Genomic DNA, 24,878 nt, shown 5'->3' with positions numbered 1-24,878 from the left:
AAGGTAGCAGCACGCGGACAGAGATGTGAAAAAGGAAGAAGAGTGTTGAAGGAAAACGTTTGAGTGGATTGTTTTGCTTTGGTGTGGAAACTGTTTCGTGCGCTGTGGAGCAGAGCTGTGATTCTGCCATGAGGCGTTTCTTTACACTGCTTCATCCCTCTGAGATGGGAATGATGAAGAGGAGGAGAGGATGGGGGCGGGGCGTCAGGATGGATGCAGTGAAAGTTTGAGGATGCCCCTGGAACACGCGCGCACACCTCCCACCCTGGCTTTCCCCCCCGCTGGGATCTCGTTGCGTGACGCCGGTGCGTGTGGAGCCGCCCCTCTTCTTCCTCCTCCTCCTCCTCCTCCCCTGCTGCGGGTGAAGCCTCGGTGGTTTGTTATTGAGCGACCCGCGGGCGCAGCTCGCTGCGGGGGTGGGACTTGCTTTCTGCAACAGAGATGCGGCTCTCCAGACGGACGGACGGACGCGCGCCTCTGAGCGGAGGATAGACCCTCATCCCGCGCGCCTCCCGTCTGACCACCGACCATTCCACCTCCAGATGCGCTGAAGCAGCTCCAGTGGCCACCGTCTTCCCTCATCTTCCTCCTCTTCAGGCCAGCCAAGCACCGCCCGAGCCAGTGGATGGAGAGAGGCGCCTAAGACGGGAGAGCGGTGGAGCAGGTCTGCTCTCCTCCTCTTCCTCATTCATCCCCACTGCAGCAAAAGAAAGTCCGGTAAGGAATGTGCGCTCATTCCGATTCCGCGTCGGTTCTGATCCCACTGAGGGGATGGAAAGAGGCGCGTAAAGCTTCTCGCTTCGCTGGCGCCACATTTTCCTCTTTTTTTGGAGCTGAAAGCTGAATCTCCTGCAGCTCCCGCACCAGCAGCCCCAGTGAACTCCTGCTGGGATGGTGGAGCAGCTGCAGGAGGCTGAGGCAAGTTCAGCTGAAGTGATGTTGCAGAGACTCCCCATCTGGACCAAAGGCCAGAAACAGACAGAGGAGGCAGAGTTACCTTAGAATGTAATCAGTTAAGGAGAGGTCAGAAAGTAACTAGTGGGAAAAACTACTCGAGTACAAAAACAGCTGGAACGTGTCCCATTTAAAGTAATGCATAAGGAAAATACGGGAATAAAAACGTTAAAAACCCCCTTTGTTTACCTTGTTTTAAACTAAAAAACAGACTTTTCCTGATTAAAAGAGCAGAAGGTTTATATTCAATGTGCCAGCATTAAAAGATTTAAGTCTTTATTGTCCTTATCTAAAAACCTCGAATTAAGTTTATCCAATTAATTACTGTAGCTTTGAGGGCAAACGGTAAACAAACAGTAAGTTTATCACTGCTTTTGTCAAGCTGTGAAATTAACAATGATCTATAGTTGGAATATTGTTAGAAATCTTTAGAGGAACTGGTAGCCTAAACATTGGATCGATCTACATCTCATTGTATGGCAAAATGTTGACAAAAATAAAAACAAAAGTAAAAAACACAATTCAGTAGAACTAATTTTAGAAATAAAATGCATGCCGAAACAAAGTAAATGGCATAACAAAGGACTGTGGATTTGTGCTTTTATCACAAAAACAAACATTTTTGAAATTCATAAATTTCCTCCTCTTTGTTTTTGCTCCAGTTTTTCCAAGTTGTGTATTTTTCTGAGCCCAATGAGGTTCTCTAACAATTGAATGAAAAGTCCAAACCTTTAGCCTTAAACACATTTTATTTTTAATATTCTATGAGTCATTCAAAAGAAATGTTCTGTCATCTGAGCGTCTTCGGGCAAAGCATCTCAAGTTTGGAGAAATGTGCCTGTTTTTAAAAATCCAGGCTCAGATGTCAAAATGAAGGAAGTTTGTGGAGAAGGTTGTGCGTTTCTTGTTCTGTCATGATCTTTGCAGCATGGGGTAATGGTGGGAAGCTCCTTCTTGTTCACTCTTCAGAGGCTGGTTGCTGTTTTCTGTGTTGATTTGAGAAACTTTTAATATTTTTTCATGATTTCTTTTCCCAGAGACATTTTTTTTCCGATTATTTTAATGAGATTTGTGTCTTCTGCATGTGTGAGCCGTTTATCTGTAGTTAAAAAAGTTCTTCTCCTGACATTCTGAAGTCCCACACCGGTTGCCGGGGGAAACCAGCTGAAATACGACCCCCCCTCAAAACTCAATTTCAACAGCAGCACTTGCAATCATCTAAGAAATCAGTTTAACACTTCACACACACACACACACATACACACGTCTTTCTCCAGACTCCTCCGTGAACTTTATGGATAAATAGCTTTATTGCATTAAGAAAGCTGAGAGCACTTAGAGGACCGCCGCCCCCGTCTGAGCGGCCTCCTCTGGCGTCCTGCAGTGGTTTGTGCCCTCGCTTTAATGCGGCTAATACTTCCAGAGCAGAGCGTGGAATGGACCGCCTCGTTTTATGATGAATGCTCGTGGGCCGAGCCAAACCCCCCCCCACCCGCCCCTACGACCTCCTCAGAGGAACCTGACGAAGCTGGAGAGGGAAGCCCATAAGGAGAAGGAGCTGAATCATATTTATGAGATTAAAGCCCTGAGAGTTTATCAGACACGGGGCGCGGAGGTCAGATTATTCTGTCACTGTTCCATTCATCACATTCAAACGGAAAGTGTTTCGGACAAAAAGTCAAAGAAAAAGGAGAATTTCTTCTGTAAGATGGAGCCTTTCACCTCTTTCACCTCATCTATAGGAACCCAGGCTTTCTGTGCAGCATTAAGGTGGCTCTAACAGACATTTCTGCAGCGCTGAATGCTTTTCCTGCCCCGTATTAGCTTAATTGTGAGGCTGTTAATCTCATAAGTGGTAGGCTTGATTAGTTTGTGTTGTAGGGGAGCGACACATAAGCCTTGATTTATCTCCTGTGCTTCAGTGCCAAGACGCCAGGCTGAAGCTTCAAGATTTAAAGCCGAAGAAGAGTTTTTATCGGGCTTTGAAAGTTTGAAAGGACTTGTGTTTGTGAAGCCGATGAACGGAGAGGATCCTCTGGTTTGTGTTTTACTCTTTCCTCTCAGTAAGGCTTTGCAGTTTTGCATGTATGCTGAAAATAGTTCATCTAATGTTGTTCAATTTTTGAAATCACTGTCTGCTGTATTAAAAGGAAGCAAAAAATTGACGATAATGATCTTTTTTAGAACACATTTAAACCATTTAAACCATGTTAAAATGTGTGGATCAAATTTGAGACAGTAAATAAAGTGATTTTCTCCACTCATGTCAATATTTTAGCATCTTAAACTAACATTGGTGTAAACAAAAGCATTACAGATTACCCAAAGTATCAATAAAACTCATTTAAAAAAATGAAATAGCAATTTTTTGGGGCGGATTCCATCAAAGGATTTAAAATATGTCTTAATTCCAAAAGATGTGAATTTTCTGTCAGTTCTTTGCAGGATCAAACCTGTTTTTGTTGTCTTTCTATTAGAGATGTTAAAGTTTCTGCTTTGAGGATCTTAAAGTTAAGAACAGATTTACTGTTTTCACCCTTAAATTATCTAAAACTAAAGAGTAAAGCAGATACGTTTTATATACTTTGTAACCCATTCTGTGTAAATATGAGCAGGTAGAAACTGTGGGACAGAGTAAAGCCCCACCCACCTGTGAATGTACAAACCACACCCTTTTTAAAAACGCAAAGTCAGCCTCTGATACAATTGGAATTGTTATTTGTATGAAAAATGATAATATCATTCAAAACACAGTAAAAGTGTTTTCTATCCATTTGCTGGACCTCCTGCTTTCTTCTGAAACCAGCCTCTGGTGGTCAATGAAGGATCTGCATCATTTGGTACATCCAGGCTGTTCTACAGCTAAGATAAGTCTGAACAGCTGATGATCAGCAGATCTTCACCCGTACTTCCTCTATTAATCGATACAGAAGCATTGAATGTGGTGGGAAAAACATTTCTTTTAATTATATCACTACAATTACATGATGAATAAGCTATTATATTCCAAGTCTTCTGAGATTGGATTTTCATAATAAAAATAGAGATTTTACATCATTTTCTAACATATTTTCTTTTTTCAATTTTAAAGAATATGTGTTTAAACATAGATCAATATCTTTTGAGAGTGAAATTGCTGCTTTTTTATTTAATTATTGGTGCTTTCAGCTCTTTTAGTCGGATGCCAACCAGCACCAATAGGGTGTGATAATGAAAGAAATGTTTTTGTCATTTATGTCCATCATTTATCGACAGAGAAAATGAGTTAGTACTTCCAACAGAAAAGAACACAGAAATTCCCAGGAGGGAATAGCAGTTCTAGTTGCTGCAAAGCACGCAGGAAACTTTCTCTGTGACCTAAATGCAGCTCAGACGAGCACAACAAATCCACACAGACCTGCTCTGCCAGGAGAAGCTACAGACCTGGATGGAAATCTGCGGCGTAAAAGAAACGAAGGGAAGGATGGTGCTAAAACAAGGTCAATCATTAAGAAAATACACCCTGCTTGACTGCATTTGACTAAAAAACATTCATGTGTGTGCTTAAAAGTAGAAGAGTAGAAGAACAGGCCATGTAGCTGCTCTCCTCAAGCGCTTTCCCATTTGCTTCCCCGAAAGCCTGATCAATCACTTCTGCGTTTAATCTAGCTCAATGCCTCATAATGAAATTAAGTGTCTCCCTGATATAAGCAGTCTGTGTACAGCCAGCACATCAGGGAGCCTCTCCGTCCTTCCCTCCTTTCAGATCGGTTTGTTTTGGAGCCAGCTGCTCTGTCTTTTTTGCTTTTGCTTCTCTTGCCTATGTTTAAGTTTGAACGGCAGCCGCCAGCGTCGGTGTTTAAATGTCAGCGTTGGGGGTTTGGGCACACTGCAGCCAAACCCCTCCATCGCTCAGTCAAAGCCCTAAAAGCTTTTCGAAAAGCCACATCGTCTCTGACGGTCCTGAAGATGCAACAGCACAAACTGACCGCACAAAGTCACGCAACCGAGGACACTGCTGTCCTAGAAAAGGCCGTCGCCTCGTCTCTGCTCGCTAACTTGTTAGCTGGTAATCAATGGATTCTGAGACACGATCACGTCATCATCAACGTCCTTTGAAGAAATGTCAGTTAAAATACGTTACCACCGCCCTCGGCAACACACGTTCAAACGACCACTTCCAATGAAAAGTCCATGTGAGCGCGCGCGCATAGGCATTCACGCTTCGCTACGCAGGTTTCAGCAGCTGTGTTCAGGCTCTAAGTACAAAACACACTGCCATTGAACGTGCATGTAAAGCTAAACCACACCAAACTTCAACCAATCAGGGACACGGATTTTGAAGTGATGGTGTCCGTTTTAATGCACAGAGGTGCCAACTGTTTGAAAATTAATCATGGAAACCGAAACGGAAAGTGCAATGTGGGGATTCAAATAAAAAACGTTGGATACTACAGCAGGCAGAGCGCAAATCAAACCTGCGACATTGTAATCAGATGTCCACAGCACAACAGGGTCTCCAGGTCATTGAATGTTGTGACCTCCAGCTGTCACTAGTGTTGTTATGAGTTTAAATGCTAGTTTGCCTTTTATAACAAGTCCCTCCCCCAGGTGGAAGGACATAATGTGCGATTGAATGATGGACGGATGCAGCACATGCAGTAGAGTACACTCTGTATCGGTCTGATGTGGTTAAGACAGAAATCAGCCATTCTGTGCTCTCACCTCCACCTCTAGCCATGAGCTGTGGGTCAAGATTTAGAGGCTGAGACCATGGATCTAGGAAGCTCTGCAGGGAGGTTGAACTAAAGAGCAAATCTCATCCAACCTGGAAGGAATCCCTTCCATCTGAGACAGTTTGGATTTCATGTGCAAATGTTTCTTGCTTTCCTGTCGTCTGGTTGAAGAGTTCCACTCTAAGCTCTTCACAGCAGCCCATCTCTGAGAGACAGTCAATGTTTCCTGTGAAGGAAACACTTCTCTGCTGCCTGCAACACTCATTTGAGCTGTTTTTTTTTACATCCCATGTTACCATTGGTCACATGTCAGGGTTAGAGCTGAGATTGACTGTTAGCTTAATTCCTTCTGTGTAATTGACAATGTACCATCCTAATCTAGGACTCCAACTTAATTTAGCACCACCTTTAACAGAGAACAAAATGAAGAGAATTATTTAATAGAATTGGAAATAAAATCAGGCATGATGGCCTTAAAGCCATGCTGGACTGGTCTAAAGTCAGCAATAATGTAGACGCCGCACCAAGCAGTTTCAGTCACTTTGGCTCAGAATAAAGCATCACAGCAGAGAAGAAGACTTTCCTTTCTCCTCATTGTCTGTGGGTGAATTGATGCCAATAGTTTTCAATGTTTTTTTTTGAAAAAACAAAAACAGAAATGATGAATTCAGTTCCTAACAAAATTCAAGTGAAGAAAGGATTTTATGTCTCATAAAGTAAAACATCAAAAGCTTCTCTGCATAGAGGCAGAAGTGTGTGCCATGCACACAGGTTCATGCAGGCAGGCTCGTGCACGCAGGCCCGTGCACGCAGGCCCGTGCATGCAGGCCCGTGCACACAGGTTATCTCACACAGGTTCATGCACGTTGGCTCGTGCACACGGGCTTGTGCACGCAAGCTCGTCACAGCATCCAAGATGCATTTGGGGAGCTGCTTTCCATGGCGACGTGAGTTCAAATATACAACTCTTAGTCGAATGAAGATCGGTTCTGCCACTAGAATACAAACAAAGCCGGAAAAGAAAAGGATCAAATGCTTTTATTAGTCAAAACCATTGTATAAAAGAAAAATGTAACCAAAGATGATGAAATAAAACAACATTTGTCTTCTAGTGGTGTATTAATCGCTGATACTGTTTTAGAAAAGTACATCACAGATTTACCAAACTGTCAGCTTAGTGAGAAAGCACGGAATAGTTTAACATCACATGAGGGATCTGAGCTGTGCAAACACTCAAGGGACATGTTCTTTCCAGATTTGAGGTGAAGATGCTCGGCAGTGGCAAACATTTAAAGAAGGCGGATGCAGGTCTGGCAGGGATGAGGAATTTGGGTTTCGAGGGAAGACAACAAATGCAGATGCTCAAACTTCTGCTTCCAGAATAGAGCTGTGAGAGAAAAAGCCTGGAGCTAGATTTGCACCACTTTGACATTTCAAATCAAACCTCTTCCAACTGTCTGTACATGTGCTAGTAGCGGGTAGCAACAGTTCAGAGTGAACACTACATGCTAACAGCACATTCAAGAATCCGCTTTCAGCGTGTTCTTGAACAGGCATCAGGTATGTAGCTTTACAGTTCGGTACACCTTCTATATGACATGAGTTTGAAGATAGACCGTTCATTGACTGTGCCCCTTATAATCCAATGCGCCCTATAGTGCAGAAAAACAGTAACCTATGAGGCGGCATGTTTTTGGACTGTAGGAGGAATGCGGAGTTCCCGGAGAAAACCAACACATGCACAGGAAGAACATGCAAACTCCACACAGGAAGGACCTATGCAGGGATTTGAACCAGGGCTTTCTCGCAGCAAGGCGAGAGCAAAAACCATTACACCATCAAGCAGCTCTCCAATTTGACTCCAACCAAATCAGTCAGAAACAGCGGCGGCGTGCTTTCTCTAATTGGATCCTTCTTCTATCTACCTTCAGAACTCCTCTGCAAACTTCTGTTACCTTCAGCTGAAGTGATGCCTAATGGCATGCGGGGGGGGGGGGGGGCATAGGGGGGGGCTTCCCTCTCTGTCAGAGATCCTCCACGTTTGTTTGATGCCACATGAGTGGGCCCTGCACTGCGTCAGCGACGTTAATTGGCCTGCATGGTTTTGTTCTGCAAAGCGTTCAGTCGAGCTGTGAAACACACAGCTCTCCCCGCCCCCCCCCCCTTTTTTTCCTTTCTTATATCATTAGTGTAATGCTCCCATTTCCAACAAGCTGCTGAGGTATGGGGAGATTCCACCAAGAGGAGGGGGAGCAGGAGGTAAGGGGGAGGAATGAGTCACCCACCAGCAACTCTGATGTTTTTCTTTTCTCGCAGTTTTGCAAGATGGAGAAAAAGACAAAATACGTAGATGTATTCACCTTTCATTGTCTCATACAGACCATAATCTACAAAATTTCTCAGATTAAAGGCCTTCTTTTTTAAAATAAATACACACATTATTATAACTGCTCAATTTCTGTTTCTTTTTTTTGTTAAGCATCAAAATCGCCTTTTTTTTAATTGTCATCATTCTTCACAACAAAGGCAAGCACAGTTGCTGATATATGGAGTCATGCTAAGCTCTGTGTGGACTGATAATGATCAGTAATTGATGCTTCGTTATTGCTTTGTGTCTTCAGTCTTGTGCTTGTGTTGCATTGTGGGTGTTTGGCGCTGGAATTTGATTAAAAAAACCTTTTCTCTGAAATGTTTATATGAAGCTAAATCCATAAACACCTTCTAAAATCTGTCAGAAGTTGCAACTTCTCAGGGGAGGAGCTATGGGGGGGGGGGGGGGGGGGCATCTGCCCCCCTACCAGTAAAAAGCTTTGACCCAACTAGTCCTTCAAATTTTGGGTCAAAATAAGTAAAAGTTTTGACAAAGATCTCATTATCCCTTGTGCTATCCTAGGCACTTCAACATTGGGAGTTGGGTCATCTAGACCCACTAGACAGTGCTCTGAACCTTTTTTCTTCAATGATTTGTGATCTTCACTGGTGTCCATGGATTACATGAAATCTTTCCACCTTTATCCACCTTTGTCATGGTAGGGAGAACACGTCAATGTAAGGGTGGGGTCATTTTGACCTCCCCATATGAGATGCTCTAGCTCCACCACTGTATCTTCTGCTGCACAGACGACCTAATCTCACAGCATGAAGCGATCACTTGAATCTTTGTGTTACTGATGTCTTGGGGTCTAATCAGTGGTTCTTTCCGGAGATCAGTTCAAATGATGCCATTGATGGCATCAATACTGTAAACCCAGATAAAGAGACCCTTCTTTTGCAGAGGTTCGTCATGTAATAGAGCCCGTTAGCAAGGCGGATAAATGTTAATTGTGTCATTTTGAAACTGAAGCCCTGTCAGCTAAAGAGGTTTAATCCTGCAGGGCTGTTATCAGCGGGTCGATGGATCCCCCTGACCGTGCCGTCAGCCTGCCTACTGCTGTTTCCTGGAGCAGCAGGAGACGTCAGGAGTCATTACAGGTTACATTTTGTCCTGTGGGCTTGAACTGGCTCGCACAGCCCCTGCTTTAAAATATGCTGCAGAGAGAAGAGAGTGTGAGAGTTAGAGCGGCGACGTTTGCTGCTTCTGAAGAGGTGGTTCACGTCAAACTTGCAAAACTTGTTTGTGGTTTTCATGTGTCTCTGCAGGCCGGCTCCAGCACCATGTCCTCAGCTCAAAGTGGGGATATATCGAGCTACCAACTGAGTGGTGAGTAGACGATTGCACGTTTGAGACTGCATGTTCCACTAGCTGCTGGTCTCTCTACTGACTGCATGTGTTGGTGTTCATGTTTTCTTTTTCTACTTCCTGTCAAGTTGCGGCCCAAATTCCAAGAATCTGTGCAAAAGACCATTTAATTGGGAATAATTATTTTTTTATCTTTTTATCCAGCTAAATAATGGGGCACACATGAAGTATTTGACAAATTCTTCGAACAACAACTTTGAAAACTGATCCTTACTTTACAGATTGAAAATATTTAATCATGAATTTGACCTGTGACCTCTGCAGAGATGTCAGACTCCAGGCCTTGAGGGCCAGCATCCTGCTGGTTTTTAAAGAATCGTGCCATATACAATGGTGGACAAAATTGTTGGTACCCCTCAGTTAAAGAAATAAAGTCCACAATGCTCACTGAAAAGACTTGAAACGTTCAAAAGTAACAATAAATCAAAATTTATTGAAACTTAAATTATCACAATCAGCCATTACTTTTGAGTTGTTAATTGACAGAAATATTTAAAAAAACAAACTCATGAAATAGGGCTGGACTAAAATGATGGTACCCATAACTTAATATTTTGTTGCAAAACCTTTTGAGGCAATCGCTGCAATTAAACGGTTTCTGTATTTGTCAATGAGCCTTCTGCACCTGTCCACAGGTATTTTGGCCCACTCCTCATGAGCAAACTGCTCCAGTTGTCTCAGGTTTGACGGGTGTCTTCTCCAAATGGCATGTTTCAGCTCCTTCCACAGATGTTCAATGGGATTCAGATCTGGGCTCATAGAAGGCCACTTCAGAATTGTCCAAGGCTTTTCTCTTAGCCATTCTTGGGGTTTTTTAGCTGTGTGTTTTGGATCGTTGTCCTGTTGGAAGACCCATGACCTGCGACTAAAACCAAGCTTTCTGACACTAGGCAGCACATTTCTATCCAGAATGCTTTGATAATCTGGAGATTTCATTTTACCTTGCACAACTTCAAGACACCCTGTGGCAGATGCAACAAAGCAGCCCCAAAACAGAACTGAGCCTCCTCCATGTTTCACAGTAGGGACAGTGTTCTTTTTGTTGTGTGCTTCATGTTTGAGTCTACGAACATAGAGCTGATGTGCCTTACCAAAAAGCTCCAGTTTTTTCTCATCTGTCCAAAGGACATTTTCCCAGAAGCTTTGTGGCTTGTCAACATGCATTTTTGCAAATTCCAGTCTCAACAGTGATGTCCTCCTTGGTCGTCTCCCATGAAGTCCACTCTGGCTCAAACAACGACGACTGGTGCGATCAGACACTGATGTACCTTTATCTAGAAGTTCACCTTTAATGTCTTTGGAGGTTGTTCTGGGCTCTTTGGATACAGTTCCAACTATCCGTCTCCTCAATTTGTCATCAATTTTCCTCTTCCGGCCACGTCCAGGGAGGTCGGCTACTGTCCCGTGGGTCTGAAACTTCTGAATAATATGTGCCACTGTCATCACAGGAACTTCAAGCTGCTTAGAGATGGTTTTATAGCCTTTACCTTTATGTTTGTCTATAATTTTGTTCCTAATGTCCTGGGACAGTTCTCTCCTTGGCTTTCTGCTGTCCATGTTCAGTGTGGGACACACCTTTTCACCAAACAGCAACATGACTATTTGTCAACCTTTTAAATTGACAGACTGACTTGATTATGGGTTTGAAAACAGCTGTGATGTCAATGAAAGGACATACCTGAGTTCATCATGACCCCCTGGGCAATTAGTTCTCAGTCTTTTATGGAGGTACCATCATTTTTGTCCAGCCCTATTTCATTAGTTTGTTTTTTTTAAATATTTCTGTCAATTAACAACTCAAAAGTAATGGCTGATTTTAATTAAGTTTCAATAAATTTTAATTTATTGTTACTTTTGAATGTTTCACGTCATTTCAGTGAGCATTGTGGACCTTCTTTCTTTAACTGAGGGGTACCAACAATTTTGTTTACCACTGTATGCTGTTGATTACCTGATTTAAGTGTGTTTATAAAAAAAACAGCTTGAAGGCAGTTAGTTGGAAATCATTTAAGAAATTGGGCCCTCAAGGTTGGCAACATAGCTGTGATTGTAGTTACATTAAAAAAGCATGTCAAAGGCGAACCGTAGACATGTACACTTAAAACTTAAAATCTCTAAAATCTTCCATAGGGTTCTGAAAGGCATAAAGATCAAAGAAGCCTGAAGTGTGTACGCCCTAATGACTGGAGCTCACTATGCCCACTTAAACGACAGTCCTAAAATGGGCTGAGTGGGCGGGAAACATTTGGTTGAGTCCACCCACCTGCCAATCAAAACCACATCCCCAAAGTATCCACGGATTTGAGGTCCAATGAAATAAAAATTGCCTATTTTTAAAAATTGTTTGATGGATGATGTCATGAGCAGAAACGGTTATTTAATTGTGTTTTTTTTGGGGGGGTAAAAAGCAATATTTTAACATGGGAGTCAGTGGGAAATTGATACCTTCTGAGACCAGCCTCCAGTGGTCATTTGAGGAACTGCAACATTTGCTACCTGAGGCAAGGCTTAGTGCAGATTTTGGCGGCGTGGTCAAATGCAGCAACACGGTCGTGTCCAAATTCACTGACTTCTCACTACGTAGTAAACTACAGGGCATTCGCTGTTTTGTAGGAAAGTCCAAAACAACAATTTCAAAATCCAGTGCCTTGGAAAATTTGTCATTAAAAAAAAATGTAAGTAATTTAGTTTTTATAAATCATCCAAGTTTTTATCATCAGAACCCAGTGGATTCATAAATAGTCTTTGTAAAATGTATCTTTGTCCTCATCATGACAAAAATGACATAAGTTAAGAACACCAAACAACACAACTTTCATCAGAGTAGGCTGTTAAAATCCAGGGCACTGGACAGACTCACATTGTAGTCTTTTAGGGCAACCGTCCCCAACCCTCGGGCCACGGACCGGTATTTGGTACCGGGCCGCACAGAAAGAATAAAAAAAAATTGCATGATTATCTGTTCCATCCGTCTATGTCACTCTTGACGCAGGTCAAGGCGCTTTTCTGGGTCATGTGATAGATTACCACTTAAAATAAAACCCAGGAGCTAGTAAAATGAGTAAAAAACAAACGTCTTTGGAAAGTTTCTTTGCCAAGGGTAAAAAGGCCCAGCCAGGAGACAAAAGAGGAGCCTTCGATTTCGAAAAAAAGAAAGCTACATTTAGTGGACAGTACTTCTTTTTTGCACCGAGTGTGGGAAGGGGAGAGCATCATGACTCCTGTGCGATGTACAATGTTATGCATGTCAAAATAAAAGCTCAAGGTTCGTCTTGCCATGTCATTATTCCTCTACTATCGTAGCGAAGCTACAATAATCATCCACCCACAAAATTATAGACCAAAACTTTGTATTACGTCACACCGCTCCACTGCGTTAAAAAGGTTGGGGACCACTGTTTTAGGGGATAGGGAGTGGTGAGCGAATTCGAACACAGCTCACGTCATGTGATATACTGATGTTCAGGGCTTGGCAAACAAATACAGGCTGTGAAAAACACCTACAAGACCTGCAATAATGTTATGCAACCCATAAAAAACCTTTTACCACAGCATGTTTTTTATGCAACTCTGATTTGTCTTTTCTTTTTTTTTTTGTCAGATGCAGATTTTCTTTACAACTCTGTGTGTCCTGAATATCTCCTCATGTTACACAACAATGTCTGAAAGTAAAGCTGAAGGACTGACAGCTTGGAATCCACCATCCCTCATTGCAGACACAAACAGGCTTTCATAGGTGTCGTGGAAGAGTGCTACTCTGAGGATTTGTTGTTTGTGCATTTTCGCTTTAGTGGTGCGAAACCCTCCAGGCTGGGAGGTGGGAATCTACCTCGTGGGTTTCCTCGTCCTGCTGGGTGCAGCCGGCTTGAACATCTGGAAGTTGTGGAAGTCTGGGACCTTCCCCGCGCCGTCTCCGTTCCCTAACTTTGACTATCGATATCTGCAGGAAAAGTATGGAACGTCCTTCTCAGAAGTCAGACAGAAGGTAGAGACACACTCTGGAAAAAGTTCAGGAAACAATGATTCGTCTTTGTTTTTTACTCTTTCTAAACTCAGTCATGCTGAGCTAAAGCAAACTAATTAGATTACAGAGAAAAGTTATTGTTTCTGATGGGTAACTGTATGAATCCATGTTGTAGCGTGGCCTCATTTTAACCACCTACTTCTCCAGAGATTCTGACCGTGCTAAATCTTTGAGTTTCATCTATAGTTGTCCTCTGCTCAGATCAGATCCTGCCTTGCAGTCTGTTCAGTCTGAAGTTCACACTGGCCTCAGCAAAAACAACCACTTCCAATGAAACGTCTGTGTAAACTTGGGTTTCGGGCTTCCGCGTTTAGATCTCTTGCGTTGAAGCGTAGCTACACAAGTTTCTATGACTGTTTTGGGCACAGCCATTGAACGCACGTTGAAAGTTAAACCAGGTCAAACTTTGACCAATCAGGGACTTGATTTGGGGATTTGGTAGTGACGTATGGATGGCGTTCCTTTTAATTCACGTAAATGGTAACCGTTTGAAAACTGATCATGGAGGAAAAATCAATAATTACGGTTTGTGCCCGGCTAGAATTCTATGTGTCTGTAGCTTAAGACGTGCAGAGTGAAAGGACAGGAGGTTTCTCTGTGTTGAACTGTTTGGTTTTTGTTTTCCTGCTTTTTCCTCAAGCGAGTGGCTGCCAGCAACCACCGCCGTACCTCCACCACCTCTAGCCGTAAGCCCAGCCTGGCATTGGGTGATGCCCCAGATGCCTTCAGAGACCTGGGCCACCTGGAGCTGATGAGCAGGGAGCTGGATGCCACGGGCTTGGCTCAACTCAACCGATCCGTCTCCACAGACTCCCTCAGCTCCATCTCCTCCATTGCCCACAACTTTGGGCATGACTTCACAGTGGGCCAGCTGGAGGTGACGCTGGAGTTCGAGCCGTCACGGCAGCCGGGACACGGGCCGGGCCTGCTGCACATCAGCCTGCACCAGGGCAAAGACCTGCTGGAGAAAGAGGAAGGGGACTTCCCGGGCTGCTTCATCAGAGTCTCTCTGGGGCCAGAAGAGCTCAGTGTGGGAGTGACGAGAGTAAGAAAAGCTTTTTGTCTTCCACTTCGTGAAAGTTTGTTTTGCACCTGATGAGGACCAGATTGTTTTTGCAATTCTTTTTTCCTACTGGGCCTTTCAGTGAAGGTTTTGCCCCTGCCATATGCACTCAGTGAAAATAAACTTTGGACACAGTAGTGAATGCCCCCCCCCACAAACACACACACCCCACCCACTGAAAAATGATGACATCACAACAGGAGAAACCGTCAAAAAGATTAATGGAGCTAAAATCTCTTGGGGCTCAAAATATGAATTTCCCAACCCACTAACAAAACCACGACACGTCAGGGAAATCTATGGGAAGTTGTGAAAGTATTATGGGATGGCCAAAGGACATACAACTTGGCGGCCATTATGTGACAAAGTGTGAAATTAGGTGATTTTCCCATTTTGGCACAAGATGGGAAAACAAAACTTCTGTTCAAGCAGTCTTTATAATATTTGACACACATATCGCCATCGTAAGTCAACAACCACAACCGAAGTTTTGTTGACCTTTGACTTCAGGAAGAGTTCGCCATTTTGAATAAAAAAAAAATCCCCTTTAGTAGCTTCTACAAGAACAAACATGGATTTTGATCTATCACCTCTTAACTCCTTGAGCGTCATTGGGAAGCTACTTGGAACAAAATGTTAGATAGATTTTAAACTTCTTTAGCTTTGCGAGCTCCAAAAGTGGCATACCCCTGTTTTACAAGAATATTGTAAAAATGTAATACATGAATCTCCGGCTCAAGCGGAACCCAGCTATATAGCATATGATATGAACATACAGTATTTGGAATGTGAGCCTGGTTAACCAAAAAATCTCCATTGCCAAGAAAATCTAAAAAATTGTTGATATGAAGATAAAACCATTTTTTACTGAATTTGTTACGTACTCTGACCAGGGTGGCAGGGGCAGAAGGGGAGAGTGTGGAGCGTGTATGCGTTTTCTTAGTAACAAACAATTCTACAATTATTATTCTCTTTGTTTTATTCTACAAATTAGAAAAATCTTACATAATATTTACTACTGTAAACCACATATGAAAACATAAAATTTCAATTTCTTGGGTTTGAAATATGTTGATATAAGTTTGCCTAATCAAAGTTATGCATCACTTACGTAAATGGTCAGTGCTGTAGAGTTTGGGATTTTGTTGTAAATTCCCGAGGTGATAAAACTGAATGATCACCATAAAATCTGTTGCTTTAAACCTCTGGAGGCCTGAAGGGAGTCTTTGTTGAGTCTCTAATAATGAAGAACTTCTTTTTTTCTTTTTAATTATTTGGCCTCAGAATCAAATCTGAGCTTTTTTCTCATCTGTTTTCTTTGCCCTCTGGGCCTTAGAGCAACAGAGTCATTCTTCCCCTGTCAGAGAGAATAGTGCAATTTATTTGGCGGAGTGTGGCCTCATGGGAGCAGCAGAGGGGCTGAGGCTGAAGTCACCTCTTCCTGTCGCAGAACCACTCAGCCCAGTGAAATGATGAGGAGAGCATCTTGATGGAAAGACTTCCTCTCAGTTCTGAGTGGAAACATTAAATCACTTTGTTTTTTTCTAATCAATCATTTTGCAGTTTTTCTGAGTGTTACAGACGTTTCTTTCAAACTTTAGATTACAATATAATGGACACAGAACAAATCTAGAAATAACGTCAGACACCCACCGGCAGTTTGTTTTTACCACCTTCGCCGCCTGCCACTCGCCTTCTGTTCTTTGCTCACTTCTGCCAGGAAAGCAGTGAATCCTGGTCATCAGTGAGTCATCAGCACTCTGTGTTTCTCTGCTTTTGCTCATTCTCTGTGGGGCTGACGGCGTGCAAAGCCATCCCTTGCTGTTTTAGTGTGTGATGACAACAGAGAAGCGGTCGCTGCAGCGGCAGGGTTGGCATTTCTGAAGGAACTGTGATGGGAATACTGACATCAGCACTCCCCTCTGTGGCGGTCCGATGGGACCGTCTCCTTTTCCTTCCCCTTCTGTCCACGTTCTCTTGGCTGTTACTTCCTCCTGCCTTTGTCCACTCTGTGATCAACCCTCATCATCACTTCTTCATCGCTCTTCTCACGTAGAGGAGTCTTTGTTGTGACTGCAGAAAACAGAGATTCTGCGCCACTTCTATCCTCATGAGAATTTTCACCAAAACATTTTTTTTGTTTATTTTAAAATGACGCTGCACCTATCTACTTTTCTACATTCAATTTTCAGACACGTCATTTTAATTTTAAGTTCATTTTAAACTCCTTAAGCAGGATATAAATCTAGAGAAAGTGTCGTTATTCTCCAAACAGAAACTCAATTGTCCCCCGTAATTCTATTTCTAGTGTCGGCAGATCTATTATTAAATCTGCTCTCATCTGCTGGTTGCCTGGTAACTTCAGGGTGGACGGACTCTGTCACACAACCATGAAAATCGAATTGATTTAAACCTCTCTGTCACTTTATAAAGCCATCATGGCGGGCTTTGATGGATGAACTCCCTCCATCCCACTTTCACCCAACCCCACCCACAACCTGTTTTTTCCATATAAACTATCGATGGGGAAAAACCTCCATATTCAAGGCTCACTTGAACACATTTCTGAAGTTAGTGTGTGAATGTTATGTTTGTTTTTAAGCATTCCTCATCATAAAAGAGGTTTGAGCTTCTTTTGTGACCTTAAACCAGTTCATTCTTACTTATTGATGTCAGGAGGATCTGAAGATCTTTTATCCAACCAGTTTTTCTCTGTGTGTGAAACATCTTTAACAAAGCATGTCCTCTCTGTGTTTTAAACTTTGAACTTTATCTTGGCTGTTAGAGCAGCACCAGTGAGGATTCCGGTTTGCTTGCCAGTGAAAACTCATAAGATCCAACAACAACGTGAACCTTGACAGACTATTTGGAGGACTAATAGAAGTAAATGCTGTGATTGTCTGTAGAGGTGTTGAAGTGGCTTATCTTAAAAATACAGGATGTGTTCAAAAGATTCACAATATGAATCAATGCACTAGATTTCCTTTGTGTTCAGTGATGGTTTGGACAAACCTGACTTCAAACTAGCTGCTGTTGTAACTTCAGGCTGCTTGCTGGTCTTCTCAAGTGGGAAACTAGCTCAAACTAAATGAAATGTAAAAGTTTCCCTGTTTAAATTAAGTCTGTTATGTTCAAAAAGCACTATTTGATGTTAAATACAAAAAAGAAGGAGGCATTTGAGTTTTTTGTCCTTTTTGATTTTATATAACTTTAATTTTCAACTTTGCACAGTTTCCTACGATGACTTCTTGTGAAGACGCTTTTGCTGACAGTTCATTGATCTTCCTCTTGTTGTTGTTCATCTTTCGACATTTCCCTGCAGGGGCTGCCACAGCGAATCTGCTTTCACTGATTCACACAGCTGGTTTGGCAGAGATGTTTATGCTGGAAACCCTTCTTGACCCTAACCCTGTATTTTATCTGGGCCAGGGACTGGCACAGGGAGACCCAGACTTGGGGTTCCTTGTGGCTACATAGTTGGGCAGTAGCATAAAGGGTCTTGCCCGAGGACCCACACTAGATGAAGCTCATCACGCCCCCTGGGAAACGAACCCTGGTTTCCAATGCGTCAGTCCAACATGGCACCAACTGAGCCATCCAGCCTCTGAATGTGCTTTTAATTAGCTTGATTTCAAAAGTCTCTCCATTTTAATCAGATCCAGTCAGTTCCTACATGCTCCAACATGCAGGCCTGCATTTTAGTTCCTCGTGTCCTGCTCCCCCTCAGGTCCAGACCAATGCATTCACCGTGATCTTTGACGAGCGCTTCTCCGTCCCCATGGACCTGTCCTCCCTGGAGGAGTACAGCCTGCGCTTTGCTGCATTTGGGATTGACTCTGACGAGAGAAACATCAGCGCAGGCGTGGCCGAGCTCAAGCTGTTGGACCTAGATCTCACTATCAGACCTTTCAACGCCTGGCTCTACCTTCAGGATGTCAACAAGGTGCGTTTCTGGAGACACAGGGACCAGTCTCCCTCTAGTGGGCATTTGGAAGAACTGTTTTGTTCAATGTTTCTCTGCAGGAAAATTGTTGTTTTACTGGAAAATAGTAAATGCAGATGTTCAAAAAATATTTAGAGGCCAACTATATGTCATTCTTCTTCCCTAATATTTTTCCAATTATCATTTGACCTTTATCCAAACCCACTGAAATAAGAGAAGTCCTAATTTAGTGAAATTCAATAAGTAATGATGATGGATATAAATGGGTAAAGTTTAGAAAATCTATTTTTCCCACAGTAAATGTAACTCTGACAATTATGAAACCAAAAGTTTGCATTATTATTTTATATTTTTATGTTTTTTACTATATCAAGTTTCCATTTTATTGGCTCCATTTAATAACTTGAACAGCTGACCTTTAAGGGATTTTTCTGTCGAGTCCTCATTGCCATAGTTATAAAAAACGTCTCAGTCTATGAGAGCCTAACTTCCTATGTCAAATGTATCTCCTTTCTGATGCTGCAGGCTGTTGATGCAGTCGGGGAGATCCTGCTGTCTCTCAGCTATCTGCCAACAGCGGAGCGCCTCACTGTGGTTGTCGCCAAGTGCAAGAACCTGGTGTGGACCAACGAGAAGAACACAGCAGGTCAGGAGCTTTCAGGGGGTTTTATGCTGTATATGTTTATGTGTACGTCTTCCTCTAAAACACGGGACTCTTAACTCCGTCCCCCTTCTTCTTCTGAAGAAGACTTTAAACCCACCACGCTCTCTTGGTGGGTTTAAACTCGGCCCAAACTCTCAGACGTGGTACCATTTTTCATTCTTCTCTAACCTGTTAGGAGCTGGTTTCCTGAAAACATCAGACACTGACTTGTCTCGACAGCAACATTGTATTTTCTTCTACATGGGTTTAGTCAATGAGTTATATAGGCTAGAGTCTCCAGCTTATTCCATATGCAAAGTTGGACGCCATATTGGATATGTTTACTGCTGTGCTACAATTGCACAAACAGAGCTGGAAAAAACAAGAATGTGACTTTTCACCAGGAAATTATTGTCATCAGTTAAGTAAGGGTTAATGGCCGACGAAGTGTGCGGTTATTACTTTTTAACGCACGCCGTGGAAGCCTGAACGCGGAGGAGGGTTGCTTCCGCGAAGCGCGTTTAAAAGTAATAAAGGCACACTTCGAAGGCCATTAACCCGCTTATACCATGGTCACTTACAAAAGCAATACATATTAACCAGGTTTTAGTCCTTAATTCTTGTTTTTGTTCCGATTTGATTCGCTTTTCTCACAAAAAGCGGACTATAGCGGACGATGGGTTGGATAAAGCAACAGTTCATAGAGATGGTTCATCTCTTACCGCTTGTTTTTGTCCAGATGATGAAGCAAAAGGTTGTTTTAAAGAAGCTGGCGCAGTGATACAAAATATTTAAGCTAGCTGACCGAACTTCTTTTTTCACCGTGTGGTGGTCAGGTTTTAATGCATACCCATTAGCCAATCAGAATCGAGTATTCAACCGGACCATGGTATCATAAAGGAGAACTTATAGAAAACATTTTAGAAAGATCTGAGTTGAGTCAATTCTGTTGCCATTTTGTTGTGATACAAACGTCGCCATGTTTGAACCAAACAACATCAGTAAGCAGTCAGAGGACTCATTGTTTCCATGACAACCACTCTCACCAATCAGGGGGGGCTTGTTAGAAGTACACATCCCTACCACTTGAAAGTGGGCCCCCGGAGAATCTGTCAATCAAACGCTTCAAATGTTCGACATGAGACTACATACTTTTATTGAGGCATCTGATTGGTCAGTTTACAATTTGAATAACTTGAACTACAGAAAAATATGAAACAATCAGAATTAGCAAGAAGATGTTAAAAAGAGGAAGAATGGTTATTCTGACAAATAGAATGACTGAGTCATAGCTGTTTATTTCACGATGGAAATCTATGGGATTCTGGCTTCTATGACCGGGTACTTCCTGTTTGGGGTGCAACGGGTGAGGGACTATTCATTCCAGTTCTAATATGCAGTCAATGGTGGCCACCTGTCTATCAAAATCTAAACTATTGTCTTACACGGATGTTGTTTTCCTCAGAAACTGCCAAAGACAGTTTTTTTTTCTTTTTTGGCTCGAAGGAATAAAAGGAATAAAAAGTGTTGTTAAGGTCTGCACTGGTGCACCATCTCTGTGCTGACCTCGCTGCTGTGTTCATTTGGCTTTGTGTAGCTGTTTGGTCACAAGCTTTCACTTAAAAATGTCCACAGTACAGCCTCCTATTGGATTAATGCGGCGCAGGTGACTTAAAGATTGACAAGGACATTTCCAAACCCATTAAATCTATTGACTTTTGGCTGAAAGTGTCACTGTCAGCAGAAAATATTATTAAATGATTTATGTTGATCACAAAAAGTTTGTAATTTTTGAGTTGCAAACATTGAAAAGGTTGCATATTTTTCAAAATGCAACACTTTGTTGTTCCTACAACGAGGAAGTACTTTCTAAAAACACACTGGGGGTACAGTTTTCTCTATAAGCTTCAATATCCATCATTATTTATTTCAAAAAACAGGAACCTTCTCTCTATTTCCTATTTTATTTGTTGTTCAAAGACTATTTTGGATTTCAGTTTGAGATAGTTGGTTTACATGCTGAAAATCTAGCCTTCATTTTAATTATTAACAATAAAAACATAATTTTTTCCATGATTTTGCAGCTGCAGTTTGCATACTAGTGCGAGGCAATACAGCAATGAAGAATGATGACAAAAAAGAGGGGTTTCTGTGTTGATATCCATGGACTTGAGTTTAAATTGAAAAACACAGACCAAAAATCTAGATTTTGATGTTTCAAAAAACGTTTCAAAAAGGCCCTGAAGGACAACTGTGACCTTGTTTGTCATTTTTCTTCCTCAGATCCTTTTGTTAAAGTTTATCTCCTACAAGACGGCAGGAAGATCAGCAAGAAGAAGACGTCGACTAAAAGGGACGACACAAACCCCATCTTCAACGAAGCCATGATCTTCTCCGTTCCGTCCCTCGTCCTGCAGGTGACCAACTCTTGCAGAATAAACTGGAGAGATAGAAACAAAGCAGGGAAAGGATGAGTGACAGAACAGAATACCAGCAAGTGGAAACCTGTTTTTCCTGACTCTCTCGTTCTGTGTTTAATGTTGACACTTACATTGCTCCTGTTTTCTGTTTGCTCTGCTCTCATATCACTTCCTGTTTTGATAAAAGCGCAATAAATTGAGGAAGTGTTCTACAGTTTTACAGCGTGGTGCAACAAATATTTGCATTTACTCTGAAGGAGCAACAGCCTGAATCAGAGCAGGTTTACAGTAGAGATCTTTATGGAAATGGTTACATCTTCTAAGCTGCCAGAGATCCTGGTGTTCATGTTTCAAACATATTTAATGGCTCAGCAAAGCTTTTTAGGTTTTCCTTCAAAATAAAGCACCATGGATAATTATAAGTGACACCCAAGTCTGCAGAAGAAGCCACACACTCGTTTACTGGTTTTTCAGAAGCAGCTGAGTGACGTTCACTCAACCATGTTGTGCCGTCTGCAGGAGCTCTCCCTGAGGGTGACGGTGGCAGAGGCCACGGACGACGGCCGAGGCGAGAACCTCGGTCACGTGATCATCGGCCCCGAAGCCAGCGGGATGGGGATCACCCACTGGAACCAGATGCTGGCCACCCTGAGAAAGCCCGTGTCAATGTGGCACCCTCTGCGCAGAATATAGCCGCCCACTTGCTGCACATTCGGACGACTCCGTCTCCAGTTGATCGTCTCCATGTGAAGATGTGTTGCCGTGTTCCAATTAGATATGTGATGGTCGTCTATTCTGTGCCATAAGCACTTGAGACCTGAATGTTTAAAGCCTCATCTCGCTTCAGGTACAGGTTTCAGGTGACGCTGGTGTTTGAGATGCTTGCAGGTGATTGGTGAGTCCAAAAGTGGTGTGTCTCTTTCATCCTCACCTCACTCCTATAGCTGTTTGAAACTCAAAAGGCAGGAAGAAGCAATATATGAACATTTTCCCCCTCACAAATTTAAATGAATCACTTCAGTTCTGGACATTTGGGCGATTCATAACAAACAAAAACAAATGACCCCATTTCTGCATGGTGCCCACTCCGGCTTTAGCCTTCCATGGATGTAAATGGGGTGAGCAGTGGAAAGGCTGGGGTTCATTCTCCTTCAGGACAGCACTCCTCTGTTCATTCGGTACCAGAATTCAGTTCAGCCTCTTAGATTTGCTTGTGTTATTTGTTAACGGTGACACTGACAAACAGTAATGATTTGTTGGTTTGTTCAATATTTATTGTGCTTTTCGTAAAAACATCCAGGTACTCTTATCCAGGTGTAAAAATGTAATTTGTAGCAGTTTTTTTTATTTTTTTTTTATTTTTTTATTTTAAGCCAAAATTAGCTGCAGCCCTTAACACTGTAAATAGTGTTTTTCAACAATGTTCCTTATTTTCTTCAAAGTACAGATTGAAAATCATCTTTTTCAGTGTATTACTAACTGTAAACACCAAATTTCACTCAAAAATATACATAAAACAAATTTGTGATGACTGAATATTCACTTATTTCTGGAACAATTCTGGTAATATTATCTATGATCTTAAAGACCCACTTTGATCATCTTTTGATCCATTTTTAAATTGTTCTCAGTTGTCTTTTAATTGTGATTTTTGCCATTTTTAGCCAAAATCAAAAAGCTGTTTCATTTTCTAGGACATAGTTTCTGCAGAGCAGCAGTAATTCATTAGAAATTCACCTCTGACTTGTGGACGGGGCTGTTGCCACAAAGCACCCCCCCCTTCCCTTCCCCACAGCGTTGTTGGCAAAAGCATCTTCTTCCTGTAAATCTGTATTCAATATTCTTTTCATATAAATTTTTAGGAGGTGGCGGTGGGATAAAAAGAGAAAAGTCAGTGTAGTAGCTCACAAAGTGTTTTAACTGTTCTTTATGAAAGTAAACTCATTCATTTTCTATGCCGCTTTATCCCTTTCGGGGTCACGGGGCTGCCGGAGCCTATCCCGGCCACTTGTGGGCAAAGGCAGGGGGGACACCCTGAACAAGTCGCCAGTTTGTTGCAGGGTAGAATGTCCTCACTCACACACCCATTCACTCTCACACTCACACCTACGGTCAATTTTGAGTTGCCAATTAACCTATGAAGCATGTTTTTGGATGGTGGGAGGAAGCCAGAGACCCCAGAGAGAACCCACGCATGCACGGGGAGAACATGCAAACTCCACACAGAAAGGTCCCCCATTGATGTTGTGTTTTTCATGTCCCCCAGCCGGGACTTGAACCGGGGGCCTTCTTGCTGTGAGGCAAGAGCGCTAACCACTGCGCCACCGTGGCCCGCGGTGATAGTAAACTATCAGGCAAAATACCCAACTCATGGTTATCAGTCATGTAAAGTTTCATAACGTGCCAAGTAATAAAGCAATATTTTCATTTACAATCAATGTCTCCAACAACAACTGTAGCCTACATAAAGTCATGCATGAAGTTAGTTAGAATTTGATGTGAATGTGCCTCATGAATACAGTGTACCGCGTGAATGCTGTTTCAAATAAAAGCAGTTCAATGATAACACTGGACACATGTTTATATTTTGGCAAAGGCAACAGTATGAAATAAAAGATTAAGAGAAACCTGTTTAAACCTCATTATTTTTCCAAGATAAAGAAACCTTCAAAATAAAAGCTTTCTTTACAACACTTTTGCACTTCCAAATGCAAAAACATCAAAAGTTTGTTGTGTCTCAATTTATTTATTTTTAAGTATTTTTTCTCAAGTTTTGGGAGTAAATTATTGATCTTATAGGAAATTTGGACTACCTATCCACTAAGACACAGGTGTCAAAGTGCCAGCCTCAAGGCTTAGTGTCTTGCATGTTTTCCAACTAACCTGTCATTGTAGCTTCTTTCTGGCAAATCCAACCTGATCTTTTTTTCTTCCAACATCAGTAATTTCCCTCACTCATGTTACCCCCTTACCTGTTCAAACACGTTTTCAACCCAGTCACAAGTTCAGTCACACCTGAAAGGCAGCATCTGGTAAAACCACATTTTTGAGTTCTGCACATCATCAGAGAGTTCATGTGCTTTAGACAAAACAACTTGAGTACTGAGTAAAACTTTTTTCATATCAGTCTTAAACTTATGGAACAAGGCAAACAAATAACCATAAATGTGTAAAATATGGTTTGCAAAGAAAGTAAAATAAAAATTTGGATCAAGTGAATAAAAGGGACTGATGATGTCAGGTAAGAATACTGATTTTGAAAGGGAAAAAAATACTATTTCAGTGACAAATACAATGAAGGAAAACTATTATCTTTCTGAGTAACAAGATTGAACTAAGTAAATGTAACTCATTACTAATCACCACTTTTTATCAAG

At 42.1% G+C, this 24,878-nt stretch overlaps 1 protein-coding gene and 2 long non-coding RNA genes across 3 annotated transcripts in view; 1 reads left to right on the top strand and 2 right to left on the bottom strand.

Annotated features, from left to right (window-relative positions):
* The first annotated feature begins 188 nt into the window (after positions 1–188).
* On the top strand, positions 189–24,128 carry syt12 (synaptotagmin XII). The gene is made up of 8 exons (XM_004069462.5): positions 189–717; positions 9,309–9,369; positions 13,200–13,393; positions 14,073–14,477; positions 18,223–18,438; positions 18,964–19,084; positions 21,365–21,498; positions 22,021–24,128. The coding sequence occupies exons 2-8, from the start codon at positions 9,324–9,326 to the stop codon at positions 22,192–22,194; spliced, it is 1,290 nt and encodes a 429-aa protein (XP_004069510.1). The 5' UTR covers positions 189–717; positions 9,309–9,323; the 3' UTR covers positions 22,195–24,128.
* LOC144992426 (uncharacterized) lies at positions 17,677–21,904 on the bottom strand. Its single transcript, XR_013656359.1, has 2 exons — positions 21,633–21,904; positions 17,677–21,521 (listed from the first exon to the last, which is right to left on the bottom strand). It is a non-coding gene; the product is annotated as an uncharacterized LOC144992426 (long non-coding RNA).
* Positions 23,649–24,878, bottom strand: part of LOC144992425 (uncharacterized) — a 278,631-nt gene continuing 277,401 nt past the window's right edge. Inside the window, exon 2 of the long non-coding RNA XR_013656358.1 lies at positions 23,649–23,790. This is a non-coding gene — a long non-coding RNA (uncharacterized LOC144992425). The remainder of the gene's footprint in view (positions 23,791–24,878) is intronic.

Source organism: Oryzias latipes, chromosome 6, assembly GCF_053564925.1.
Source record: "Oryzias latipes strain Hd-rR chromosome 6, Olatipes_Hd-rR_3.1".
NCBI classification, from domain to species: Eukaryota; Metazoa; Chordata; class Actinopteri; order Beloniformes; family Adrianichthyidae; genus Oryzias; species Oryzias latipes.
This window is presented reverse-complemented; position numbering and strand designations above follow the sequence as displayed.